The 26,691-nt window shown below is 43.5% G+C and overlaps 1 protein-coding gene across 3 annotated transcripts in view; it reads right to left on the reverse strand.

Moving 5' to 3' along the window:
* gria3b (glutamate receptor, ionotropic, AMPA 3b) overlaps positions 1 to 5,676 on the reverse strand; it is a 67,498-nt gene extending 61,822 nt beyond the window's left edge. For all 3 annotated transcript variants that reach the window (XM_056600602.1, XM_056600600.1, XM_056600601.1), the window contains exons 1-2: positions 5,507 to 5,676; positions 4,868 to 5,026 (exon numbers count right to left, since the gene is read on the reverse strand). In XM_056600602.1, coding sequence (XP_056456577.1) covers positions 4,868 to 5,026; positions 5,507 to 5,585 — 238 coding nt within the window. In that variant the 5' untranslated portion in view covers positions 5,586 to 5,676. The remainder of the gene's footprint in view (positions 1 to 4,867; positions 5,027 to 5,506) is intronic.
* Positions 5,677 to 26,691: the final 21,015 nt, after the last annotated feature.

Genomic DNA, 26,691 nt, shown 5'->3' on the forward strand with positions numbered 1-26,691 from the left:
TCTTTTATTTTCTTCTCTCATGCCTTTAAGGTAGATGACAAGCACAAATCTATATACTGGCAAACATTCTTAATAGAGTCCTAGGCAACCCCCTTTTGTTCTCACTTGACACAAACAACAACCCCTTTGCATTTAATTTCCCCACCTCCATAAATATTCCCTACCCTGTACTTAGGGTCCCAGCTGGTTGTCAGATGGACGTGAGTTACAATGACGTCACCTTATGAGCTGCCCACCCCCCCCCCTGCCCCCCCTGTCTGTAAATTATATTTTCAGAAGAAGCATGTGATTTATCTATTTGTTATAGCCAATTGCAAAATCCAGCTTGTTGCTCTGTCTTTCACACGGTCCCATTTTTCAATCAGTCACGTCTAGTAACTGATTCTTCCAGTACCCTCATCAGGCTGATGCGTCAAGACATTCACAAGACGCACAGCCCAGGCTTTTCACAATATTCGTATGCCTGTTTTGTTGTCCTTCAATGATATTTCAAATCTGCCCAAGTCTCGTTGAATACACTTTTGACATTACCCATGCTATGATTTGCAATTGTATTTCCTTAGCGGTATGCCCACCATGTCCGTCACCCACACAGTGACGTCCATCTTAGCTCTGTAGCGCCGACTGTTTCAGCTAAATTGAAAATCTAATCACGGAAAGTTGTGTCATGACGCTTTTCGGTTCCTTTCAAATGTGTGTATTTATTGTATGTGTTGTAGAGAGGCCAACCCCAGATGGCTAGCTTTCAGCATTGGGTTTCGATAGCAGGGAAAAAAGGTAGGAGCGACTAACAAAGGGCTTTGTGGGAAGACACACGCCATTAACCTAATGACAGAATGAAGAATGGGGCTGGGGATGAGGGATTAAAAAAACAAGAAAGTATTAAAGAAAAATGTACTTTTAACCAAAATCAAGGTGGGTAATCACATAAATAGCGGAACAAGACCAGGCAAAGTAAGACTTGGCTTTTCGGTCGGTAGATAGACAGAAAGAACATAAACTGAGAGAACAGGATGAAAATCGGTAGAGGAAAGGGAATGGGACCATTAAGGGTATGAGACCATCATACACATTAATGTTTGTCTACTCTGCTTTTCTTCAAAATCACAACCTTGGCTTTGAGCTGCAGCCGCCTCGCCTCTCCCACGCCTGCGCACCTGAATCCCTCCTCCACAGCTATTACGGCCACGCGATAGATAATTACACATTTTGCCATTTCTGATGTCACTTCAAAGCAATGACAACAGACTTTCCTCGGGAAAAGGCGCCCGCCATGTAGCCCAAAGTACAAAGCTGAGCCCCGAGGATTACTGGAGCCACACATTGTCTTGTTGGCAGTTTATAATTCAATTAATAGCGTGAGGCTTTTAAACGGACATGAAAGAAACAATTCTGAGAAAATAGTAAAAAAAAACGTTCCCTACTTAATGCCCAAGGATTTTTCATATTTGACTCTTGTTAGATTTTAAGTGAATTAAGCAAAGTTGAATTTAGATTTTTTCCATATTCTTCTTGATCCACTCTGTTCCCATTGAAAAAGTGTCCTTCACTGGGGTAGAGGAGATCAGTCACTGTGGGGGAAGGACGCCGTTGGAGATCTGCATCATTCGAGGAAGACGCAGCTCACCGGGAAGGGGGGGGGGCCGTGTCGATAAAGACATGACGTCATCCATCAGCTCTGAGAGCGGGCCGTCTGAGGGGGTGTCGGCGATAGCATCTGGATCAAAGCTAAAAAAAAAATGTGCACTTGCTCGAAGCAAGTTTCCCCCATAAAAAAAACCCCCTGCTTGCATAAGAGTCGGTTTAAAGGTCTAAGGTTTGAGCCGCTCGGAATCAAGGGGTGGGCCGCCGGCAAAAAGGTCTGAGTCATCCATGCAGGGTTTTCTGATGACAAAAGATCTCCCTCGGTCCGCTAAACAGTTGTGACAGTGCACAGGGCAACGTCGGTGACAAACCTCAAATCCTGCATTTTTGGGGGGGGCCTGTCTCCATCGGCTCGGAGGCAAAGGCCACCCAGGCTTGTTAGTCAGCATAACAAGTGGTATTTAATAACCTTCCACTCCATTCTACCGCACTTCATTTGGAGAGACAACCTGAGGTATTTGTGGACCGTGGTGAGCTCAGCAGGAGACGGCTGCTGTTTACATGCTCAGCCAGATTGGAGGGATAAACACGGAGGAGAACGGGAGAAAACAGGAAATAAATAAAGATCTTTCAGATCTCTCGTGATCCACGTCATGTTACAACGGGGAGCACATCTGGGCTTTGTGGTTACGTGGAACGGGGGCTATTTTGGGCAATTTGGCATACTTTCCAATTGTGTTCCGTCGTATTTGAAGATGCTATCAGTCTCGCCGCACGAGAGCTATCTGGTGCAATGTGGCATGTACAGTACAGCGGGGAGAGAAATGTCACCAAAGCAGATGACTTCATACGCACATCAAAGGGGACTGAAATGCTCTCCGCCACAACACCATGATGTTCTTTGACAACTCGCCTGCTATTTTTGGATCACAGAAAAAAAGCAAAAAAAAAGAGAAAAGCATTTCTCATGAACCCCCATGGTGTTCTCCTCAGCATCATTAGAGGGCTGGCATTGTTCTCCCGAGTTCTCTCCGGGTCCACGCGCGGCGGCGGCGGCCGTGCTGAGACCACACTCTCGACGGAGACACTCAGAGTCACGGCAGTGCGGAGAGACAAAAACCAGGCCAGGGCTCCCATTGGAATCCCGTTCCCGTCGACTAAAGCTGTCTGCCCCCTGAACATAATTAGTTTCTGATATCTAGCCCTTCCACTCCTTCCTCTCTGCTTGCCTTCCTCTTCAACATGCATGAAATTGCAATGCCGCGTTATCTATTATTTATTTACTCATTTGCTCATTGTTTTCGTAGGGACGCCTTGGCTTGGGAGCGGAGGGTGGGCATGGGTGGAGGGGGGGTGGGCGGTGGGGTTGGGGTGGGGGTGAGGCGGGCTGCCGCTGCTTTCCAACCATATGAAGCTCGCTTCATCTCCCTCTCTGGCTGGGCCCTCCTCCACTGCAACTCATTTGCCACCACCACCACCACCACCACTGCCGCTGTCGTCGCCGGTCGCCCGCACGCTTGCTAGCTCAGTCGGGGTGCAGAGTGTGCTTTTTTTTATTTTTGTTCTCTATCCAATGAGAGCACGGTGAGACTCTATGAGGGTTGGTTGCTAATGAGCTGACTCTGCAATGCTGGAGGGATGGGGGGCTGGAGAAGCTCCCTAACACATGGGGAGGCAGAGGAGAGAGAGACAGAGCGAGAGCGAAAGAGAGAGAGAGAGAGAGAGAGAGAGAGAGAGAGAGAGAGAGAGACAGAGAGGGAGAGAGAAGGGGAGACAGAGAGAGACAGAGAGGACACAGAGAGCGGGAGAGAGAGACAGAGAGGACGGGATAGAGAGGAGAGAGAGAGCCAATAAGCGAGCAAGGGACAGAGTGAGAGAGAGGAGAGAATGCGAGAGACAGAGAGAGAAAGCGGGAGAGAGCGAGAGGGAGAGAAAGGGAGAGAGAAAGGGAAGACAGAGAGAGAGAGGAAGAGAGACAGAGAGAGATAAAGAGAGGGAGAGACACAAAGAGGACCAAGAGAGGATGGTAGACAGCGAGAGAGAGAGAGAGAGAGAGAGAGAGAGAGAGAGAGAGAGAGAGAGAGAGAGAGAGAGAGAGAGAGGGAGAGCAGGAAGCAGGGCTTGGTGCTGCGATGCATGGTGAGCGAGAGAGGGGCCGCTGCGGCCATGGGAAAGAAAGAAGAAGAGCCAAAGGCTCGCTCTTCACAGCCAGATCATTCACACACAGACACACAGACACACACACACACACACACACACACACACACACACACACACACACACACACACACACACACACACACACACACACACACACACACAGGAAGTCTGCATCTGGGATTTGTCGCTAATCACAGAGATCATATGGCCACCATGTTTGTTACCGTCTTGCATTTGTCCATTCTCACTTTCTACCCACACAGAGGGAATAAACTGCTTTATAACAACTAAAGCAAGTCCCACTTCAAAAAATAATAATGTAACACTAATAACTAGCGTATAACTTGGTGTCTGGAGATAGTCCACGTTATTGAAGAAGGAAGAAGAAAGATCATATTGATTTAAATACTAAATGATAATGAATGTTGTTGGAGGAGGAGAATGACAGTAACAAGAGGGGTGGGGGGGGGGGGTGTTAATCAAACACTAAAGCAATGAATCATACATTTCACCTGAGTCAATAATGAATAATTAATAATAATAAAAACTCATTGCAGCTAAATAAAATCAACACACTGCCTGTGCCTGTGCCTATACCACGGGACATGAAAACCTCCCACTCACTCAGTCCTTGACACACTGCTTATGTAATTGTTTGTATTTTCGCCTCTCAAGGCCAGCTGTGTCATGGCATTCAGCATGTTGCTAAGGGAACTTGTTTGAAAAACATAAAAGCTCTGCGTTGACTATGCAGGGAGAGTTTGCAGGGGCCAGCCTGTGCAATAGCATTCCCCTTTGCACAAAGTTTCACATAAACACCATGAATCCATCTGTTGTGAATACAAATGAGGGATGACGTTGTTTTCAACTGTGGGACTGTGGGTTTGTCCAAAGCAGAACATATGTCCTGCTTTGGAACATATAGCCTATATGAGCCATGGTTGAACTTGGTCCATGCCTTTATAACACTCAGTCGGTCATTTATGGGTACCTTGGCGCACTTAGACACGCTATACGTCTTGCATTAAGAAGCTACTTAAGTCACACCTTTGTGCATACATATAGGAAGCATAGGCCCTGTTTAGCCACATGCGAATAACTAAGACGGAAACAACACACTTACACGCATGGGTGACGGAGAAGCTGTTGGACGACTCGAGGTTGTCTACGTTGTAGTTCAGGTGGAAAGGCTTCTCAGTGCTGTTTTGGTTGGTGTTGTAGAGTTGGACAGCGAACCTGAACGCGCTGTGCTCTTGCACGGTAGAGCGCATAAAGAGTCCCCCTGTAAGGAAAGGGAAATGCATAACCAGGATCAGTCATTGCAATTTGCATGATCGTATGTGTGTGTGCGTGCAGTGCAGTTGTAGCTCTGTAACGTCTCCAGGTTCCGCGGGAAGATAACCTGATCCAACACGGAGCCAAAACCGCGGATGGCATCTTATACTCCAGGAGATCAGGGTGACCATTTTCTATCCTACACACCAACTTGAACTCCTGTCTTTCTCCGGTCCCCCCCCCCCCCCCCCCCCCCCCCACCATAAGTGCAGTTATGGACTGACGTCGGTACCGTTTCTCCGAGTGATTTTCAATAACTGATTTTAGCAAATATGATCGGAGAAAGGTTTCCTCCGTTCCTACGACGGAATCAAGTTGAGAGCACATCAGCTGCGCTCCTCGGTTCTCCTCGCAAGATTTGGCTTTTCAGACGCTCGCATAAAACCAAAGAAAAAACCCGCTTTTCTTTGTTTTGCTGTCAACTTACCTATGTTGATCTGATTGGGAAATCCAGCGAATGATCTGCCGAAAAGCCACAGTAGGAATAAAACCACGCTTTGTGCCATTTTCGCCGACCGGATCTGTTCAACTCCTTAAAAGCTTGTATCTAAGGACATTCATATGTGTGCGACCCGTGGACGATGGAAATCCCGCGGATGGATGATGGTCTCTCACAGTGCACCAATTAGGTTCATTGAGGTGCAGCCCGGCTGCAGAGCATTTTTTTTTTGCAACTGGGAGAGCGATCGAGCGAGTGAGCAAATGAGAGAAACGAGAGAGAGAGAGAGAGAGAGAGAGAGAGAGAGAGAGAGAGAGTGCGAAAGTGAGAGTGCGTGTGAGACAGAGCGCGCGATGAGAAGAGTGGGGGAGCAAGAGAGAGACAGAGAGAGAGAGAGAGAGAGAGAGAGAGAGAGAGAGAGAGAGAGAGAGAGAGAGAGAGAGAGAGCCAACGCTCGCTGTAGGGAAAACGCAGGGACTTTATACCAAAGATGGTGGTGGAAGGAAATTAGCTGAGCTGAACTCGGATCTGCGGCCAGCGTTGATCAAACATGAGTGACGTCACGTGTATAACAAAATTGCTCGTTTTGTGGAGGCTAGCGGGAGTAGAACCGCAACACCAAGGGATAAGTGTTGGTGTACGTGTCAATATCAGCTCATTGTCAACGAATCAATACAGGAGGCACTGCAATCTCAGGCTGTCCATGCTTTTAAACTGCATATCACCGTATCCAGCTGCTGCAGCTGTTGTCCGTCTCAATATGCCACGAATGGTTGCGTTTGCATCAGGCAAGGAATAAAATACGCAGGCCTATTTATAAGATAAGATCGCCAGAACGTCTGAGTGGTCTAATTGGTTTAGTATATAAGGAAATGTAAAAGAAAAAAAACCCGGCTAATTTGCCCTTTTTAAATATTTGGTAATAAGGTGCTGCTATACGCGCATTCAACTACCATGGACACGGCGCGCAAAACAAACCCAAAAAGGGCACGGGGCGCGGAGCTGTCCGTGGTGCTGACCCACCGTCTCTGCATCTGTCTGAAGGGTTACGCGTCAGACGCTACACCTTCCCACTGCTTTGCAACACATTGGCGAGCAGCGAACATTCGTTCATTGGCCAAAAATGAAGGGAAGTCTATCTATCATTCCCGTGTTTTAACCTAAAAGAGAACAATTAAGGGATTACTGGCCCATTTATCACCCTCGGCAAAGCTCTTTGGAAATTAAGTTTTTAATTGCGTTGCAATTGGACAGGGCCCGGGCTATTGATACTGGAACTCACTGCGTCGCTCCGTTTGACTCTGGGTGGACTTTGGTCCCTGTTCAATGTATGTGTTATTAAAAAGAAGACGAGGGTAATTGCCATCCAATGTGCGTGTAAAAATGGTCCGGTTTCCATTAAACTACTGTAATTTCTGTTAAAGCTTGGTATGCAAATTATTTTAGAAGCCTTTTTTGTCGTAAACATTCAAATTCTCATCTCGACATCAATAAAAACATCATATACTTTTACCCCAAAAAATAATAATCTGTTAGATGTGGCTGTTGCAGACCTGTAATATGGCAGACCTGTCTGTCTCATTCATACCACGCTACCTGTACTCATTGCGATAAGGCTAGGCACAGCTATTGCTAAACCTAGCTAGCCATTGCCGTGTTTTGGGGGTGTGGCTTTGTAGAGAGGCCTTAAGGGAGTTGGACGGCATTTTTGCTGTTGGATACTTTCAAAATCTAGTTAACTCTGGCTGCTTTGTTCAAATTGCCTAACCGAGCTGTCAGTGGTCTGACCTTTAGGGTGTTGACTCGATGGGTCTACTGAATGTATTCGTGGATTCGGATTCTTATACCATTACACATCAATCGTGGAAATATACTCATGATGTGGTCTTACCTCTCCATGCGCGGAGAAGGCTCCCTCTTCTCTGAGGCTGGGGTCAAAGTTGAGACCATTCCCACAACTCACTCCCCCATGCCCCTCAGGGGAGGAATGTGGGGATGACATGACATTGATTCCCTTCTCGCCGAAAGCATCTGCTTCAAGAGCCCCTTTGGCTAAGGTAATGTATGTGTGTTTGTGCCTTTGTGTGTGTGTGTGTGTGTGTGTGTGTCATGTGACCCTAGCAACTGAGGTCATTACGACCTGTGTCACAACCATGACCTAGTCTTTCGCTTTAGTCTCTCCCGGGAAAAATCTGTAGCTCTGTTGCTATAGCAGATGCTTTCAAAGTGATATCGTCATCCCTTAGATCTGCGAGGGCAAACCATCACTTTAAACTCTGTGAATGTGCGTGCACACACACACACACACACACACACACACACACGCACGCACACACGCACGCACGCACGCACGCACGCACACACACACACACACACACACACACACACACACACACACACACACACACACACACACACACACACACAAATATCCTGAAGCAACCCAGAATAGCGAACGGTGGCCTGCATAAGGTAATTGTATTATTCACAAAGATACCGTGAACTTCTGAGAAGGGGCCAATGTAATTAGTCTGTTTGGGTCCACGCTGGTACACAGTGTGAGCTAATCATGCAGCATTTCAAACCGAGCCCAATAAAGACAAAAATCATTATCAGCTACAGGGGGAGCCGAAGTCGTTAAGATAAGGCTTCGTTATCACCGATGCTTAATGGCTGTGATTCTGCTGCATTACTTCTAATTAAAAAAAATAGGGAAAATATGCTGCTCACTTTCTTCTTAAATTTAATGTACAGGGGAATTCATTTTGTCATAGTTTGCAAAATACAGTTTCAATCTTGATGCAGAAAAACAAATGACTGAATGCTTTAATGACTTTTTAGAGTTTAGTTTAGCTTTGTCTGCGAGATGCACTTGCTAGGATGCACCAACATACCATCTAACCACATTTGATTTGTTTTGAATACTCAAATACTAAACTGAACTTTATTGCTGGAACACGTTATTGCTGGTTATAACAGGTTAGGTTGCCCCCCTGCTTTTGATCCATATTTTTATTTATTTTTTTGCAAGAAAATCCCAAAATATTCTATATCATATATATTCTACACTCTTTCTTTATTAAGGCCTCTTGCCTTGATTTCGTTTGTATATTATGATACACATCAAACTCATGCCCTTGCAGTTTTGTGATTCAACACAAGACGTACATTCCCTTCCAACTCACAGAACGTTCCCACCGTTTGCATAACACAGATCCAGGTGTGCATATCAATTCATCAATCTCACACAGATTACCTCCGAGCTTTCAGTAAACGGTTCGCCGTATATCCATGCTATTCGATGTAATGACTCTAGTTTAGCAAGAATCATGATCCGTTAAGGATCCTATAAATTGTGTGCGATCCAGAGGAAATTGCTACTTTTTTTCCTCCTCTCTCTGCTTGACAAGTCTTCGTTCCTTAGTGGAAATCCGACAAATCTCGCCGTCCACCTCAATAAGATGTCACGGGATGATTCGAGTCCCAGCATTGGCATTAATTGCCAACTTCATTTATTTTCGTCACGATGGACTCAACTCACCTATCCATCTCTGCCTACCTACCCTCACCCTAGCTTGCCGCCAGACATCTTTTCTGGCACCGCCGTTGAGCGATATTACCCCGCAATCATATAAACAAAAGTCGTCTTGCGAAAGACATATCCTGACAGGTGGGGGTGGGTGAGGAAGTGGGGGGGTTAAGTGAATGAGGTGTGTTCGTGGGAAAGAAGCCTCATTTTACCCCCCACATCATTTAGCTCAAGCTGGCTGATATTCAGCAGAGCTGCAGCAAGAGCCCATCAGTCTTGGGCCGATAGGAAAGTGATGAAAATCTGCTCTCCGGTCTCTCTGTCGCTCCCGTTATTCCAGCAGGGTCTCTGGCTCCGTCTGGGGTCCTGTTGGCATGCAATAGGCAGCTGCCACAGCAGCAGCAGCAGCAGCAGCAGCAGTATAGATTCAGTACTCAGGTTCACCCCACAGTAGCTCCATTGTCGTGTTTACATGCATATTCCTCACATGACTAAGTGACTATTACAAGACCCCTGTATACAGGTCGTTTTTTTAACTTGATTTTGTTTCACCATCCCTCTCCCCCGCCCCCCCCCCCCCCCCCCCCCCCCCCACTCCCCTTAAAAAAAAGACTGATATGTAAGTGATGTGACACACTTCCCGGGAACTAGAATACCGCTGTGTGCAGCAGCCCAATCCCTTCATGCTCCCAGACCAAGAGCAAACACTCTTTGGTCTGAGTGTGACGGAAGAGCCTTATCGGTTGCACAGGCTGACACACTTCACTCCGGTCCCCGGGGCACCGCTGTCGCCGCGGCGACCACGTGACAGGCCGCTGCTCGCTCAGCCCCGAGGAAGACATCAGCGCCATGCGGGGACCCCACAGCTACTGGACCTGGAGAATATAGTGCATAATTAGATATATATACTCATATGGCGTGCTGGTTAATCACAGTGTGGCACGGGAGGGGGGCACCGTGTTGAGAGTGAGAGAAAGGGGGGGGGGGGGGGGGGGGGGGGGAGGGGGAGAGGGAGAGGGGGGGAGAACTTGACTTCAAACATATTTCTAGTGTAGTGTGTACACACTCTGCAAAAAGGTGAAAAGTGGAAATTTGAACATGCAAATGTTTGATTTAAGCATGAAATTAAACTTAACATGCAAGCACACACGTACGCTCTCATGCACCCGCACACACATGGGAACCAAATATATACACACACACACACACACACACACACACACACACACACACACACACACACACACACACACACACACACACACACACACACAGACGCACAGCACGAGGGAATCAGATCTGCAGAATATCTCTTGGATCAGGCTAACAGGGCTATCGGTGCATGTCTGGGGCAGCCAGAGGCTTATGTCTGCCACAGGAGTTCATATGATTAGCACGACATTACCAAGAGACAAACACTATCTACAGAGCGCATTGCTCGGGAATAGGTGCGTAAGGATGCACACAATGCCCTGATTAGTAGGAATGATCAGATTAAGATAATAGTTTGACTAAGGCTCCCTTCATCATTTGAAGCAATGCAATTTCCTTGGTGGTTTAGTCAGTTGATTTTGACAGTCCAGCCAGGTCAAGTTCAGCTTACAGAGAAGGTAATTACTTCATAAGATTCAGTGTGTTCTCCATTTTAACTGTGACAAAACCACTTCCAGGGTACAACATATTCTTACACATGGTAATTTGGTAAATTGATCACAGTGTATTCTATCCCGAGGTTTATTTACTTATGATTAACTTTCGATTTTACAAAAGCAAAACAATATATTGATACATAATACAATTATTTTGAAACTTGAAAAACAAAGCAAAACAAAAACACTTGAGAGAAATAGAATTCCATTCAGCAAAGTGACAGTAATTTTAAATTTCAGGAGTGAGACAAAACATGACACTTTATCCTGATTTCAAAATATTGTTCTCATTCATCCATCCCTACATTCAACAATTGGTCAATTAATATATTCATCGCCCTATTTATGAAGTCTTCTCCATTAACCAAACAGTCATGTGTAACATGCATGCATACAAACTTATTTTTATATCAGTGTCATATTTAATCCTGTTTTTTTCAAAAACGGGGCGTAAGAATGCAAGCTACCGACAATTCACTATTTTCAAATGGTGTTATTAGCAACATTGTGTATGGATGTTATTGTGCTTCATAAGAAACGCCATCATTAGACCTCCGTTCCTCATCAGATCTTTGTATTTTCTGCCTCATGGTTCCTTAAGAGGGGCAATAAAAGCCAGTCCTACATGACCCCAACATACTTCCTATGTCGCTCAGAGATAAGAGAGCAGCTATGTCGCAGCAGTGGCACTTACTCCGGGGCCAGTGTTTCCACGTGAGGTTATTGCATTTGGTTGTATTTACTGCTCACCTCAGTGGAAAGTGACAAGGGCTTAATAAGGTGGTGAGTTACGATACCAATCATGAAGCAGTGAAAGGAAATTAAGCCAGGGGGAATGATTAAAAAGCAAATACACAAAGCAGTAACGACGGTACCAACAAGGGCACCTTACGGTTTGCTCCGTATCCCGGCAATTGGCGAGTGATGCGCCCAGTCCATTGTGTCTAATTGAGAGGAACACGTCTTGGCTCAAAGGATAATGAGACATGGGAACCAAAATGACACAGTCATCATTCCCAATAATGACTACCTTTATATCGGGAGTGGTGTTAGTAGCATGTTCCCATGATTGATCCAATGCAACACAGAGGGTCGTACAACCAATCATTTGAAAAAATAAATAAAACATAAGTATGATATTATTATTCCAAAAACATGAAACGGCCGAACCTAGTTCAGGACATACTGGGACCCGGCATGTGTTCCTGCATAATATTCAATATTTGATAAGCAATTCCAATAATCAACCAGTCAGAAATTGTATATTTCCTTCAAACCTGCAATTATTAAGAGCACTCTGGCTCCTACGTTCATCTGAAAGGAGCACTGTCGAAGCCATAGTTGTAAATAATGCACTCAGGATCTTGACAGCTATAATGAAACATTTACTAGCCTGCTGTGTGAATATTGCACATCATTAATGGCAATAGGTCAGCTAGAATGCACAATGTGTGTGTGCGTGAATATGTATGCATGTGTGTGTGTATGCACGCACGTGTGTGTGTGTGCTCATAAGTGCATTTGCGTGTGTGGGGTTGCTTGCGTACATGTCTGTACGTGTGTGCCTGTGTGTGTGCATGGGCGTGTATTAAAGTGTATTGGTGTGTGTGTATCCGTGGGTATTTGCATGTGTGTATTTGAGGGTGTGCGTGTGTGCGTGTGCATGTGGTCAGTTATAGTCTGTGTGTACCAGCACTGCACTTCATCATCTTGTTATTCTACAGGAAGGTTGCTGCTTTTTCTGACTTCTTGACATTCTCCATTGCGTCAGCCTTCCACTGTTTGAGATTCCTGTCATACAGTACCTGAAGAATACATTTTCAAAGGCATCGGAGCTTGACTAATTACTGGTAGAAAATGGGCCTTGTTTCCAAAGCAAATAACCTTGCAATTAAAAAGGGCAGAGGGATATAAAATATGAGCTTAGTGCATCTCGCACTGTCAATCATTTCAAATTGGAATCCCGCCATAACATTATGTCAGCTTTTTTCATGCATACTTTAGACTGATAAAATAATAATTTGGCTATTGTGAATCCCCGCACAGAACTGTATGGCAGCGGCAGATTAACATACCCCAAATCACCGAGCAACAACGTGTTTTCAATAGCGTGGAGCGGAGAATCACTGCACGGATTCTTCCTTATTCCCCCGACTGAACGGTTTCTTCTTTATTTTATCACACACTTAAACTGCTATCTTCCCTGAATGGAAACACAGCAGAGAAGAAGTCTTAGACAGGACTCTGACGACAAGACTCCTCTCCTCTAAAAGGAGAAGCCTGGAGCTCAGAATGAGCCCCAGATTCACTCAAATCACCATAGAAACACCTTGGAAACATCGGCGGTAATGTAAACGCTCCTCTCATTTGATTGTATTTGCATATCCCCGGGAAGAAAGCTGTCACGGGACGCAGCGGGTGGGTGGGGGTGGGGGGGTTGGGGGGGGGGACGCTATACAGAACTTTCAGTATAGTGTTGGCTCAGCACTACAGCCGTCGCCATAATTACATCGGGGCATCGGCTAGGCCATCGTGGGCCTATAAGCGGGAAATAGGCCCGCAGCGGCGGCGTTGTGGGCGCTCCTGAAATCGTTTCTGCGCGAAACGGCCGCGCCATGACGACGGGGAAAAAATGAATAGCTCGGTAACCAGAGAAATCAATAAAAGAAAAGTAATTATTTATGGTGGTTAATTTTTCAGTGTTCTGCTGTGTTTTTGAAAAAAAATATTGAATATGATAAAAGGACTGTTATGATCGAAATCAATGTGGCGACTACTCAAAAACACATTACCAGCAACGTTGCGCGAATACAAAATGGGTGAAATCCAAAGCATGTGTGTTTTGAAGCCCAGATCAGGGCGCTTCGTAAGGATGGCATCGACGCAAGCACTGTGCAAATTACCTTCTCACTTGATCTACAGATAGACGGTGCTGCGTTTATTGATGTTGTAAAAGGAGTGGCAGATGTTACATTTTTGCAATGTTTACACCCTTTGAAGGTTTTTCTTGTGTATGCAATTGAAGCGTTATTTACAAAACATTTTAGAATGGCAATTTCATCCTCTCTAGTAAGTGTGTACATTTCATCACGTCAGCCCGATTTAGCCCTGTGCATTACTGATTTATCAGCTGAAAGGCATACATTTCAAAAGAGTGAATCAACCGTCAGAACCGAAATCAGATTATCAACAGAATTTCCTTTTACTCCTACTACAGAAATGCAATATCGGTTCACTACTTTGCACTACGTTTGGTCGAAACCGACTAACAGTGTGTTATTATGATGCATAAATTAATCCAACACCCCAACCTATAGGCTAACCTGGCCTCGTAGATATTTCCACTCATCTGCGATTAGCGTGACTGATCTCCATCTCCATGCACCAAGAGTCTCAACACACTGTCAAAAATAGGTATTTGGCGGAGGTAAAACATATTTACCTCCAACAAAAGCCCTTAACTCTTTATACACTCACTCAATACGTTAGCATTTTCTCACCAGAATTATTTTATTTGACCCCCACTGGATTAAAGAAGAAAAGAAGAAGAAAGGAAAAGCTATTTATATGACATAAGAGCCCCTGATCACTTATGACAGCTTGAGTGCTGACAAGAATGGCAGGGGAAATCCACACGAGATAGTGCTGGATTGATCTGCTTCAGCCCTGATAAATTGCCCTGTCAACCAGGTGAAGAGCTATGCTTTATTTTCCCGCCAACTGCAGCGCTAACACACACACACACACACACACGTACACGTACACGTACACACACACACACACACACACACACACACACACACACACACACACACACACACACACACACACACACACACACACACACACACACACACACACACAATGGTGGTGTGTGTGTATGTGTGTGTGTGTGTGTGTGTGTGTGTGTGTGTGTGTGTGTGTGTGTGTGTGTGCACCAACTGTAGCGCCAAAACACACACCGACACACACACAAACACACATAAATAAATAAACTGAATACCCACTGAATATGATGGGTGTAAATGTTATGAAACATCAAACACCGGCTCTATTTGGTACAAAAGAAAAGAAAAGAAGAAACAAAGATGAAGAATACCTGTGTCCGTGTGTCGGTGGATCGTAATGCAGGCTTCGTTGGTCTGCTGTCAACACACATGTCATTCCACTTGGACTGGAGTTGTGTGCCACTTTAAAAGGTGTCCCCGGGAACATGCCTGAACGATAACAAATGGCCCGGGGCCCCCTGATTCATCACTGTCAGGGCCTCATTTGCTACCGCGCGGTTATAGGTCATCTTCAGCCACTAAAGGAGAGGAAAAAACTTCAGAGAATGTGCCATACTTATTCTAAAACCTCTTTGCCTGGCATTTTAAAAGGTTAAGCTTTTTGGAAAGGGCAAGTTCATTTAATATTTTTCTTCCACCGAGTAGAATATATCAGCTAATAACCTCATCGATGTATCTTACTAATATTTGACCGTCGTTTGAAAATCCTTTTTGAGAAAGACTTGCACACACAGTGAGAAATATGACGTTTTATTATGATCCAACCTTTGATGATGCAACATCTCTATGGATTTTCCTTTCACTCTGTGTGTACAACTCTTTGCATGTGAATAATTGCACGTTACTTCTCCATCAAAGCGACGACTATTATGGAATTCAGGTTGGCAATACTTGTATTTATTGTATCCTAATACCAATTTGTCTTTAACAATTGAGACAGAAAATACCCCCCTTCCAGACTTCCAATGAATCACAAGCAATGCAGCAGGCATTCGCTGTTCCCCCACCTCTGCTCATTTCCCGAGCAGAAAACAAAGGCTGATCTAGAGATCCGGGTAAATAAGTAACCATCGCATGATTGGTCACGTCTCCCGGGAACTACCCACAGAGAAGCCGTTCCCTAGAGACTCTAAGATCTGGCCACTGCAGTAGCAGCAGCAGTACTCCTTGGTGCACTTGAGTTGAGTTCACATGGTGGGACTTAGACATTCACCACAGAGGACGATGCCCCAGCCCTGCATACCTATCAGACAGGATAGAATGGATCCCGCGGTTCAGTGGACAAACGTGGACTGACAAGACAACTCCAGGCCAGGCCTCTAATGCCCCTTAAACACACAACCTTGGCATGGTGTTCTGGTGCTGGAGACAGGTTTGGCCGCTGCTATTCAACCACATTCCAGAGCTGTACTCCCTCCAGGAAAGACGTTGTGAACAAAACCTATGATAGGAATATATCATCGGAAATAGGTTTTTTGTTTTTAGGTATTATAAACCTAAGCTTTTCAAGATAATATTTTTAGTTTAGGAACGATTAATCTCTGGTCTTTTCTTTTTGTTTGAATGGCACCGAGTCGGTGAAACTTGGCATCTAAAGACTGTGATTAAAGTCAGTCACCTGACAGGTAAAATACCTGCTTTCATCTTTTGACTTATAAAATAGATTCAAGGTGGTCACCAGCGTGAAGTCAATAGTGGAATCTCTCAAGAAGCGACCTCAATAGCGGATTCCATAACAGTAATAAAAACACAAGCAGGCATTTAGCCGGCTGACAGCACTCATTTGTCACATACTGCTGCTGAGGAGTGGAACATTGTGTTGGTAGTGTGCGTGTGTGTGTAGGGTCGGGTGCATGTCCCAGTGTGTTCTCACGTGGATTTATGTATGTGTGCGTGTGTGTATTTGTGCGTGTGTGTGTGTGCACACGTCCCTCTATGTGTTTGTCTCAGAGCATCCATGTTTGTGTGTGTTTATGAGTGTGCACGTTCGCGTGTGTGTGGTTTGAGAAGCTGCGATTGGATGAAGGACGGCGGGCGGGGGGATTTGGGATTCGACAGACATAAATAACTGCGACCGGACGAAGGGCAGGAAAGTTCAGACGATGGATTTATAAATATGTGGTGTCGTTCCTGGTAGCCCTCGCTGAGGTCTTCCAGGGAACGTTCGGAAGGCCAAGCAAAACCATCTTAACTGTGCTGTCAGTAAAAACCCCACAAGATGCTTTCTTTACTTTTGTTTTGTAACACAATTCATCTCCCCTCGTCTATATAATCATCCCTCATCTAGCATATTGTTTATTTACTGTTCCCCCCCCTTAAAAAATACAGACCTAATATTTCTCTAGGGAAATGAATATATCATCTTTATCGTCTGTTGTAATGATGCCGCTACGGTGAGTCGCTATCTGGCTCTCTGTGCAGATATTATATAATCTGCCTATGTGACGGCCCGGAGCTCCACACAGAGGGCTGCTGCTGCTGCTGCTGCTGCTGCTGGAGCCCCAGTGTGGGCGTCTGACATTGTTCTTATACCGCACACACACACAGGCACACATGCACGCACACACATACGGACACACCCAGAGACAGACTAGCACACACACGGGGACATGGGGGCACACACGCAAATGTGCACACACACACACAGGCAAATGCGCGCACCCATCCCACCATGGACATAAACAGACGACGCACTACAACATACACACTCAGAGACACACACAAGCACAGGCAGGGATGTGTGTGCACACACAAAAAACACATACTCAGAGACACACGCTCATTCACAGGGACATTCCCACACACATATTTAGAAGCACACACTTTCGCACAGACGCTCAAGACACACACACACACACACACACACACACACACAGAGCCCACTCTACTAAAGCTGTCTGCAGCCACACAGTCCAACGGGAGTAGCCTATGTCTGTGCTCAAACTTATAATTATCTATATCATTATATGATGGGCAATTCAACTCATGCAGTTGGTGATGAATTATGCAAACATTTAAGCTAAGAGGTTCATTAGATCATTCACCTAATAATAGGACTATAAAGTAAAGGTACAAAAAAAATGAAATGATACTGATTGATTCCGATAGATTTGTTGTATTCATTATTTTTGCTGTTGAACTAGCCGGTATATTGATATGTAATAATTAAAACCAAAGAGAGAAACTAAGTATTGTATGATTTGAACAAAAAGCCTTTTATGTGTGTTTTAAGTGGGTCCAGTTTAACCTAATGAACTGTTGATTATTCTTTGCAGACTTCAAATGGGTCGTGCTGTCCACCTCCACTTAGCTCCACAGGGATCGTTCAGATAACGCCTTCACTCACACTCCTTCCGGGCCTCGACACAAACCCATACCGTGCCGAAAGTTGGAAAAGCGCGAAACAAAAGGAACATAAATCTCTTTTAAAAAATGCTAATTGTTCTGCATTTCATTTTTGAATGATTGTTTCCGACGATAATAATGTTCGGGAATCGTGAGCGTTGCGTTTGGCAGGTAACCAGCGGGGGCCTGCTGAGCCGGCGTCTAACAAGGACTCCTTAATAAACTGCAGGTGCATCGAGACATGAATTGTTGATTTTTGCTACAAACCATTTCACGCATAAAAAAAGAAACAGATGTAATTTTTATTACCAACTGACTTTGATTTACACAGAAGGGATGGTTCATAGGCACGTAGCCAATGGAATGCCCAATAGCTGAGCAACATACTTGGTGTGGTTGGGTCTGACTGCATCAGATTTGTGCATGTTTTCACGGTAGGCATGTATCTGTAAGTGGCCTGGTTTGGTTCCTTTAGGTACCATTTGCATTTTCAGACTTGTGTGGTGCATAGTGCAGCCTGGCTTTAGCTGGCTTGTACTCTAATGTATTGCTTGTTTAGCTTGCCAGCCAGGAGAGTGAATGCTGAGGTATTGACATGTGACCGGTAAACATATAAGCTGATTTTGTCATTAATATGCATTGCAGTGTTGGGGTTCTCTCAGCCAAAACATTGGATCCCCTCTGAGACAGTCACATTCACAGTGCTGGGGTCATGCAGCTTTTAATTAGGTTGATAATTAGTTTGCACTGAATTTCTAAACTGATATAATGAGATTTCCAAAAGCAAAAAAGATGGTTGAACAAGGGAGTGCATTTTAATTTACCCCTCCTAAACCAAAACAGTCGTGGCACAAAACCCTAATGGCTCTTGCAGCCCCTATGCTTAATTTTCAATATATATGCAAGATCATATGGTTCTCTTTATTATTGTCTTAGGTGGGATAACTGCACGGAGACTTGAGTACCTCCAAGTAACACCATAACAACCACCTCCATAGCCCCCATCCTCTTCATCACCAAAAACCACCTCCAACACGGCCATCTTCCCCGTCACCGAACACCCAAAGGGTCTCTTCACTCAATTGTCGGTCACCTGTTGAAATAAGCTAGGTGATTGGCTAACTTTAAAATCCCATGGGACCATGGGGAGAAAACATAATGAGTTATCTGGGGAATGAAGAGGTCCACTACAGAAGGATTTGGTCGGCGGATAAAGCCCGCCTCAGCACCGCTTCTCTGGGTAATACTTGCCAGGTCGCTGTAATTGGTAATAGGATTTCCATTGAGCTAAAATTCCCCACACAGTGGGCTTTTTTCAAAGACGTAGTACCCTACACCTCCTCTATAAAGATAGTTTTTAGATGAGAGGAGCCCCCTAAAATGAATTGAACCATTAATGTGTGTGCATGTCATCCTGGCAGCATATTTTGCAAGTCAGTGACAATGATACTACTGTTTTTCCAATTACGGCTCTGGTCCTTTTTGTCTATGAGTGATGATGTGATTAAGTCTGCGCCGAATGCAGCCAGGACTGTCTGGCTACAGCAATTGGTTTCTTAGTTTATAATTTAGATTTAGATGTTCTTTTTCTTATATTAAAAAGGTCTGGAAAAGAATTTGCACATGGATCACGTTAGTATCAAGTTTAATTGTGGTTTGTGTTGGAATACTTTAGAACAGGTACGTGTTTTCAGACTGAAGACCAGACCTGCATAACCCTAAATGACCCCCCCTTTGAGAAACACTGCTCTGAAATCATTATTCCCTCCTGTTAAAGCCCTAGCGCTCTCAAGTAGCTCATATATAACTCAACAAATATGTGTTGACGCTTGAAGCAAATCCTTCTAGAAATATCTAACAGATTACATTAATGTATATCCCACATTTCTCAGACGAGCTCTCAAAGTTATACGTCAAGAAGTGTTATTTTCATCTCAACGTCTCCCCCCACGGCAGCCTGGGCAGACCATGCCATCTGGAGTCAAGGCGTTCAAAACATCTTCTTGCCGACGAGAAAAGATTCCTTATTGGCTAAATGTGTTTCACTCGGTTACGGGCAGTCAGCCAGCTAAACTATTGTTCAACTAAACTATTGCTTTTAGTTTATCTTTGAACAACAAACGTGTGACTTTCTGAGTTGCCCCGTGTGTTTTTCTGTGAAGTCGAGACCTCCTTCTCTCACCGTTTAGACACATGGTGCTCGTGGCAAGCGTTGCAAGTGTTACTAGTTTCCATCTGTATCCGCGTGAAGTAACAAAAGCTGAATCCCAGTAGTTTATGTCACGGTCTTACATTGACCATTCTACTTATTCAAGCTTTTGTGAACCTTTTTGTATTTTATATCCCCTGTAATATTAACAATAATTGATTCATCCAGCCTTCATAGCCTCTTCTTAGTGCTGCCATTTTCCACAGAGAAATCAATTTATTTCCCCTCCCCCTAAATTAGGGGCCTTTTACGTAAACTATACATTGCACATATCAATTAAAGAAAGCTAGACAAGATGCTTTCTTCTTATTATTTTGATAGTTTGACAAAGATGGCTTTAACACTGTTATTTGAAATCCTACTTATAGCAGATTAGGGGTGTTTCAGTGTCAGATTCCACCTATTTAACAGCCAGTTTAGAGTGTTTTTTTCTCTTCCATGCACACAGATTTAAACCACTTTAGTGGTTTAGAGTATGGAGAGAGAGCTTCACTGCTTAACTCTTGCATAATTTTTCTTCCCTTTGATGTTGAAAATAGGAACTCTGTCAACTTGAATATACTCTATTCAACCGTGTATTTACAATTCGCGAAACCTATGACTATACTAAACAACCAAATATCTATCTATGGTATAATATACAGATGGCAGGTGTCAGACACGTTGAACGGTTAGCAAGCTGAGAGGAGCTATTGGTTATTCTGCCACTTCTCGTTTTACCTCTGGTGGGGCTAACAGCAGGGCTCAATGTATTTTGTCACTAAATGGGAGTTTAATACACGACGCTGCGGAGATGGGACATAGAGTACGCGGCCCCTGCTGTTTCCTTGATCAATGCCTTCCCCTGTCACTGTCTGCTCCGCGTGGGTCCATTGTCATTACCTGACACATGCTCAGGAAAGGCCATTTAAACTGAAGCTCACCTGTTAAGGGAGAGCTGCCATGTTGGGATAAAATGGTGTCCTAAAAACAAATACAAATAATGTGAGAAATAGATTATCACATAATATGGTACATGTAAACATCCAAGCCTGCATGTGCGTATATATATATATATATATATATATATACATACATTACTATATACATGCATACATACAATACTAACCACATTTCTAAAAAGCGACATAATTAGAAATCCTTTAAATTGCATTAAAAAGGATTAATTATTGAGGCAAAGAAAACAATAATGGCTTTTATTGAATATAGTGTAATTGCTTTTAACATATACCATCACGTTCACATTATAAGGATGACTCGTGTTTTTGTCTATTAAAACTACACACCAGTGTGTCTCAAGTGGGGGTAGTGTACCCCTAGGGGCGATGGGAAGGATTGCAGAAAATTTCAAATGAGGTGTGTTTTTTGTTTAATTATCTATTGTATAATAATGGCACTTTAATAAAATGTACTTTTTCCGAATGCCAGTTTTATAACATGAAGAAAATCTGAATGGTAACATGGTAACAAGCTTGATAATTATCTCCAATAACAGTATATCCCTTCAAATTCTAAAGATGCTGTAAAAACAACTGTAGTCTATAGACAATCAATACGTCACAAAACTGGAACCAAAAGTTTACTTTCTAAGAATAAATCCCTGTGTGTGTGTGTGTGTGTGTGTGTGTGTGTGTGTGTGTGTGTGTGTGTGTGTGTGTGTGTGTGTGTGTGTGTGTGTGTGTGTGTGTGTGTGTGTGGCCCTTTGTGGACTGTTTTTCTCTGAAAGCCAAGCTTGTATAAATTATCCTCCATGCCCCGACTCACTCAGCGGTTCGATGTGTTTTCCTCGGACACAAAGAAGCGCGTTAACTGTGCCTGTTGGAGCTGCACTGATCTAAAATAAAGACCGGCTTTATCTGCACCAGAGCTGGAGAGCCACATCGCTCTTCAAGTTCGAGCTGGGATGAACAAAAATAAAAAGTTGAATAAAAAAGTAACACCTTCTTGCCACGCCACGGGGGTAGAACGCAAGAAACTATCGTTAGGAAAATTGACCGTTTTCATGCACTTCAGTGCACTCATTTAAGTGAACAAACATGCTACCGGCTCAGTTAACTTTGTACGGTCGGTAATGCCGGAGACTATCCGGTGTCCCTGCGTACTAGTCTGAATTCTGCTCAAACTCAAGCTAACTCAAAAAAACTAAATTAACATAGAGTCACAATTATAATCTGATGTGACTTTAAGTCAGTAAAGACTTTGACTTGAGTCACAGCACTGAAATGATGTCATGTTTTGTTTGTATATATAGATAGATATATTTGTGCAATTTTAAGCATTGATCCTTATATTGTCCGTCCATTCCAGCATAAAATAGATAATGTGCTAACATTAGCCCCTTTTACACATGCATTATAACCCTGCCTCTCTTGCAAAACCAGAGGAACAACGAATGGGACAACATTCCCAATTTTTGCACAGCAAAAATTCTTCCTGAGTGCCGACAGAGAGAATCATTTCCACTCGCGCGAGTGGCATGATATGACAGCTGCTGTTGACACAGTTTGCATTTGACATGTTTTGGATAATCTTTAATGGTTTCCAAAAGCTGCCAAACTTCAGACCTTGTTTTTCCTGATATGGTGTATCCCTCTAGAATAACAGTTTAGAATGGGCTCCGTTTCGAAAAGAAACAGATAGTGTTTTCTTTTGCCACTGCCATTACGCAAAGGGGTTATCGAACAAACAATAAGGACATTTTTGTAAACAAAACATGACACAGCAATTTCCCATGGAATACAATCCCCAAGCCTCACATAAACACTATTGTATATCTTAAAGGCTTTTATGCAAGCGATGAGAGAGCAGGTCATTGTCCAGTGAAGAATACCCAGCGACTAGATCCTCTTCTAAACACTCTGCTACTGTCGTGTCGCAATTCACAGTGAACGTTAATGAAGTTTCCATCATGTATTTGGCGAAAAAAACAAAGTCTGATATTTGGGAAAGCCTCCAAATATAGTATATATATATATATATACGTATATATTAGAGCTGTCAAGCGATTAAAATATTTAATCGTGATTAATCGCATTAATGTCATAGTTAACTCACGATTAATCGCAATTAATCACAAATTATTTTTCTATGCTAAATATCCCTTGATTTTTTTGTCCCATAATTCTTCTCATTTTAATTCTCTTATCAACATGGTGAAGTGCATCGGCTTGCCTTGTGCAAATGATTTTTTATTGATAACAACATTGGCATATACTGATCAAAACAGGACGATACAAAAAAAGAGCCTATAGTGCAATTAAACGACTGCTTTGAACAAATGTAATTTGAACATAGCAGTCAGGCTACTGCTTCTTTGTTTTGAGCCAAAGAAAATAATAAAAAAAAAAAAACTTTTTTTTTTAAATATAATAATTGCGTTAATCGCGCGATAAAAAATTTAACACCGTTAAAATTGGTTTGCGTTAACGCCATTAATAACGCGTTTAACTGACAGCTCTAGTATATTTATATTATGTACATTAGCCTCATAGCATAATTATATTGTGAATATTGTGATATCAAACGTAACTCCACTCTTCTAACGCTGGTGATTTACTGTGCCTCATTGGCTATATCCTAAGCCAATCAGAGGGCTTTTCACATTCCATAATCACTATCTGCCTAAATCATCGACTTAGGCATTTTTTAAGCTAACTACAAGATGTACCTTAAAGTATGACTCAAGCAATTTTGCTCTGAGGCTAACGGTATATAATATAGTGTTGGTCTAACAGTCAACATAACTGATTAGTCTTTGGTCTCGATCACCATTCTCAGTGTGATTCCCGCAGCGTACTATGCATCAAGTCCTGGCTCCTGCACACTCTACCCAGGCACCTCCCCTTGCCCTAACCAAACTGAGGGTTGCCAGCCTTTGTGAGAATGCGTCTGACACGGGCGACCCCCTGTCATGTACTACATGTGACAAAAAGGGCAGCTTTGGAAATTGTCGGGCCCTGGAATCTCTGTACATTGTCCAGTATTAAGATGTGAAAATGGCATTACTTATTTTTTCCATGTGAACGACAATAGGTCACAATCCAGGGGAAATTTTGTGTGTATGATTGTTAAAGAAATTATTCTATTCCATTAATTTTTAACTTTCAGAGCCATTGTATTCTAGGCGGGTAAGTCTTTTTAAGGAGTTGATGTTTGATGCACAGAACATTTTGGCCGCTTTATAAGGTCTTAAAATATAGCCACGAGAAGTTACATTCCACTCGGAAAACCATTTATTTAGCGGAGGCAGGGGTAGTTTGAGGGTTGGCTTTCATTTCACGGTTCATACGCTCAATGTGATTAATAAAGCAAAATGCTGTTGAAGAGCGAGAGAAAAGCCATCATTCAATCCCATCTTCCTGGAAGGAGGACAGAATATCCCAGGGCATAACTAGCTGTTGTCAATCACCAGGCAAGAAACCGAGCAAATTTGGATCTGCTCTGACAAGACTTTATCAAGTTAGGCTATATCCATTGCCAGATATCACAGTAGCAGAAGCCATGCAGTTAATACGGGTTTATTAATATAATCCCTGAGGTCACAAACTTCGATGATTTCAAAGATACCTGTCAAAATATTTAATTACAAAACGTTTTTGTGGATGATGCGATTTGGTAGCAAGGGACTGGTTTGACGTTACAATTAATTGAGACAATATTTTTTCTTTTTAGTTGGGAAGCATTGAATGTTCAAGGGATATATGTGGAGATATGAATGTAGGTGTTAATTTATAGCTAATATACATATTAGTGTATAACAATGAGTCATTATATATTTTGTGTATGCTAAAGTATAAAGTAAACGATCAATCAATGAGAAGATTTTAGTGCGATTTCACATACATTTATCGACAAAGAACATGCCATGCAAAAATATAAACTTCAACCCAATACTAACCTGACTTACAATATCCTAAAATATTTCCCTGTGTTGACCATAGAAATGGACGAGATGACATTGAATGCGTCTCTTGCATCTGTGTGCCTTTCGTTTATCAACAGGAAAAGACTAAAACGATATCACCCAGGGAACACACAGTATGATTAATACCGCTTGTATGTACAGACTCACTCTGGAGCCAGCACAGGATCATGATGAAATACACCCCCTTGGCACAGTGAACAATATCCTTCTCATTGCTGTGCTCGGTGCTGCCCCTATCTCTTACCGCGTCGTCATATCCCATGGTGTACAATCACCTGTCACTGTGATTAAGTAAGCCTCAAATCTTTTCCGCCGTTATTAAATTAGATTTCCATTTTACCCCGTACACACTCAATCAAATGTTGGAACTAGATTGAGGAGGAGGGCAAAACAAAATAAATATATATGTGTGTGTGGTTTAGTGGAGTATTAGTTTGGATGTTCAATGTTTGACACTGGGATTTGGTAAAGCTTCTCTGTAACATATATGTCTGTTTAATCGTGTGTGCGATGTGTGTCTGTGTGCAGTAAACTGTTTGTGTGTGCGTGTGTTAGGGTGAATGAGTTAATTTGTCTTTGACATGTGTCACAGACACATGAACAGACAGGTGTCTGTGTTTTTGATATGTGTTTGTTTCCATGGATTTATTTAATGTGTGTGTGTGTGTGTGTGTGTGTGTGTGTGTGTGTGTGTGTGTGTGTGTGTGTGTGTGTGTGTGTGTGTGTGTGTGTGTGTGTGTGTGTGTGTGTGTGTGTGTGCATGTGCGTGTGCTTGTTTGTGTTTACATGCGCATATGTGTGTGTTCATGTTTTCGTGTTTGTGTGTGTGCATGTGTCGTTTCGTGAGCATGTGTATGTGCATGTGTTTATGTGTGTGTGTTTATGATTGTGTGTGCCTATGTGTATGTGTGTGTGTGTCTGGGGCAGGGAGTCCCTTCAGCAACTCACCAAACAGCCCCAGATTGAGAGCGTGTGTAAATGTCAGCAGGCGTCCAGGACTTCCCATTGAGTGGAACGGGAAATGGCACCGAGATGCCAGTGGCCATATGGCTCCCGTAATTAATCGCATCGATTAATTTCTGGCATGTCCCTCGCAAAGACACTTATGTAACATTAGAACCGCCTGGACAAGTGCCTCTTCGCAGCTCCTCTCAGAAGCAAAATTGGGACCACAAGATATTTTATGTCAGGCGGAAACATAATCGCAAGCAGTGATATGTGAATGTCATTTCTGGCCCTGTTGCCCTGTTAGGGAGATTGGAGATGGGGCTGTGCATGACAGAGCCTGGAGAAAGTCCTTCAACACGAGGCCTCACATTACACCTGGGCACGGCTAGGACTCAGCCAGGGACGTAGGTGGGTTTGTTTACCCGTCTGGTGGTGCGCAATCTAACAGACGGTTTGTTCTTCCTCTGCGCAAATCACAGGTCACTGATCAGTAACTGAACCTCTGCCCAAAGTTCAATTTAGCGTAATTTCATTGTATAATTTTTGACTAAAGCAGCGGTTTAACTGTTACGTAAAGCTAACTCTGAGAGTAACTGTTGCCACAGTTTGTGACTTTCTTTCGTTTTTGTCTTTTAACTGGTCCCAGTTGACCCCTGACCTCCCTCCAGAGCAGCCTAGAGGACCCTGTGTCTGTGTGCTGTACTTTTGATAATCAGAATAGTTTGACTACAAAAAGAGCTGTTGCTTGCTACCCTGACTCCAAATCCTGAGTCACCCTTAC

This window comes from Gadus chalcogrammus, chromosome 10, assembly GCF_026213295.1.
Source record: "Gadus chalcogrammus isolate NIFS_2021 chromosome 10, NIFS_Gcha_1.0, whole genome shotgun sequence".
Taxonomy (NCBI): domain Eukaryota; kingdom Metazoa; phylum Chordata; class Actinopteri; order Gadiformes; family Gadidae; genus Gadus; species Gadus chalcogrammus.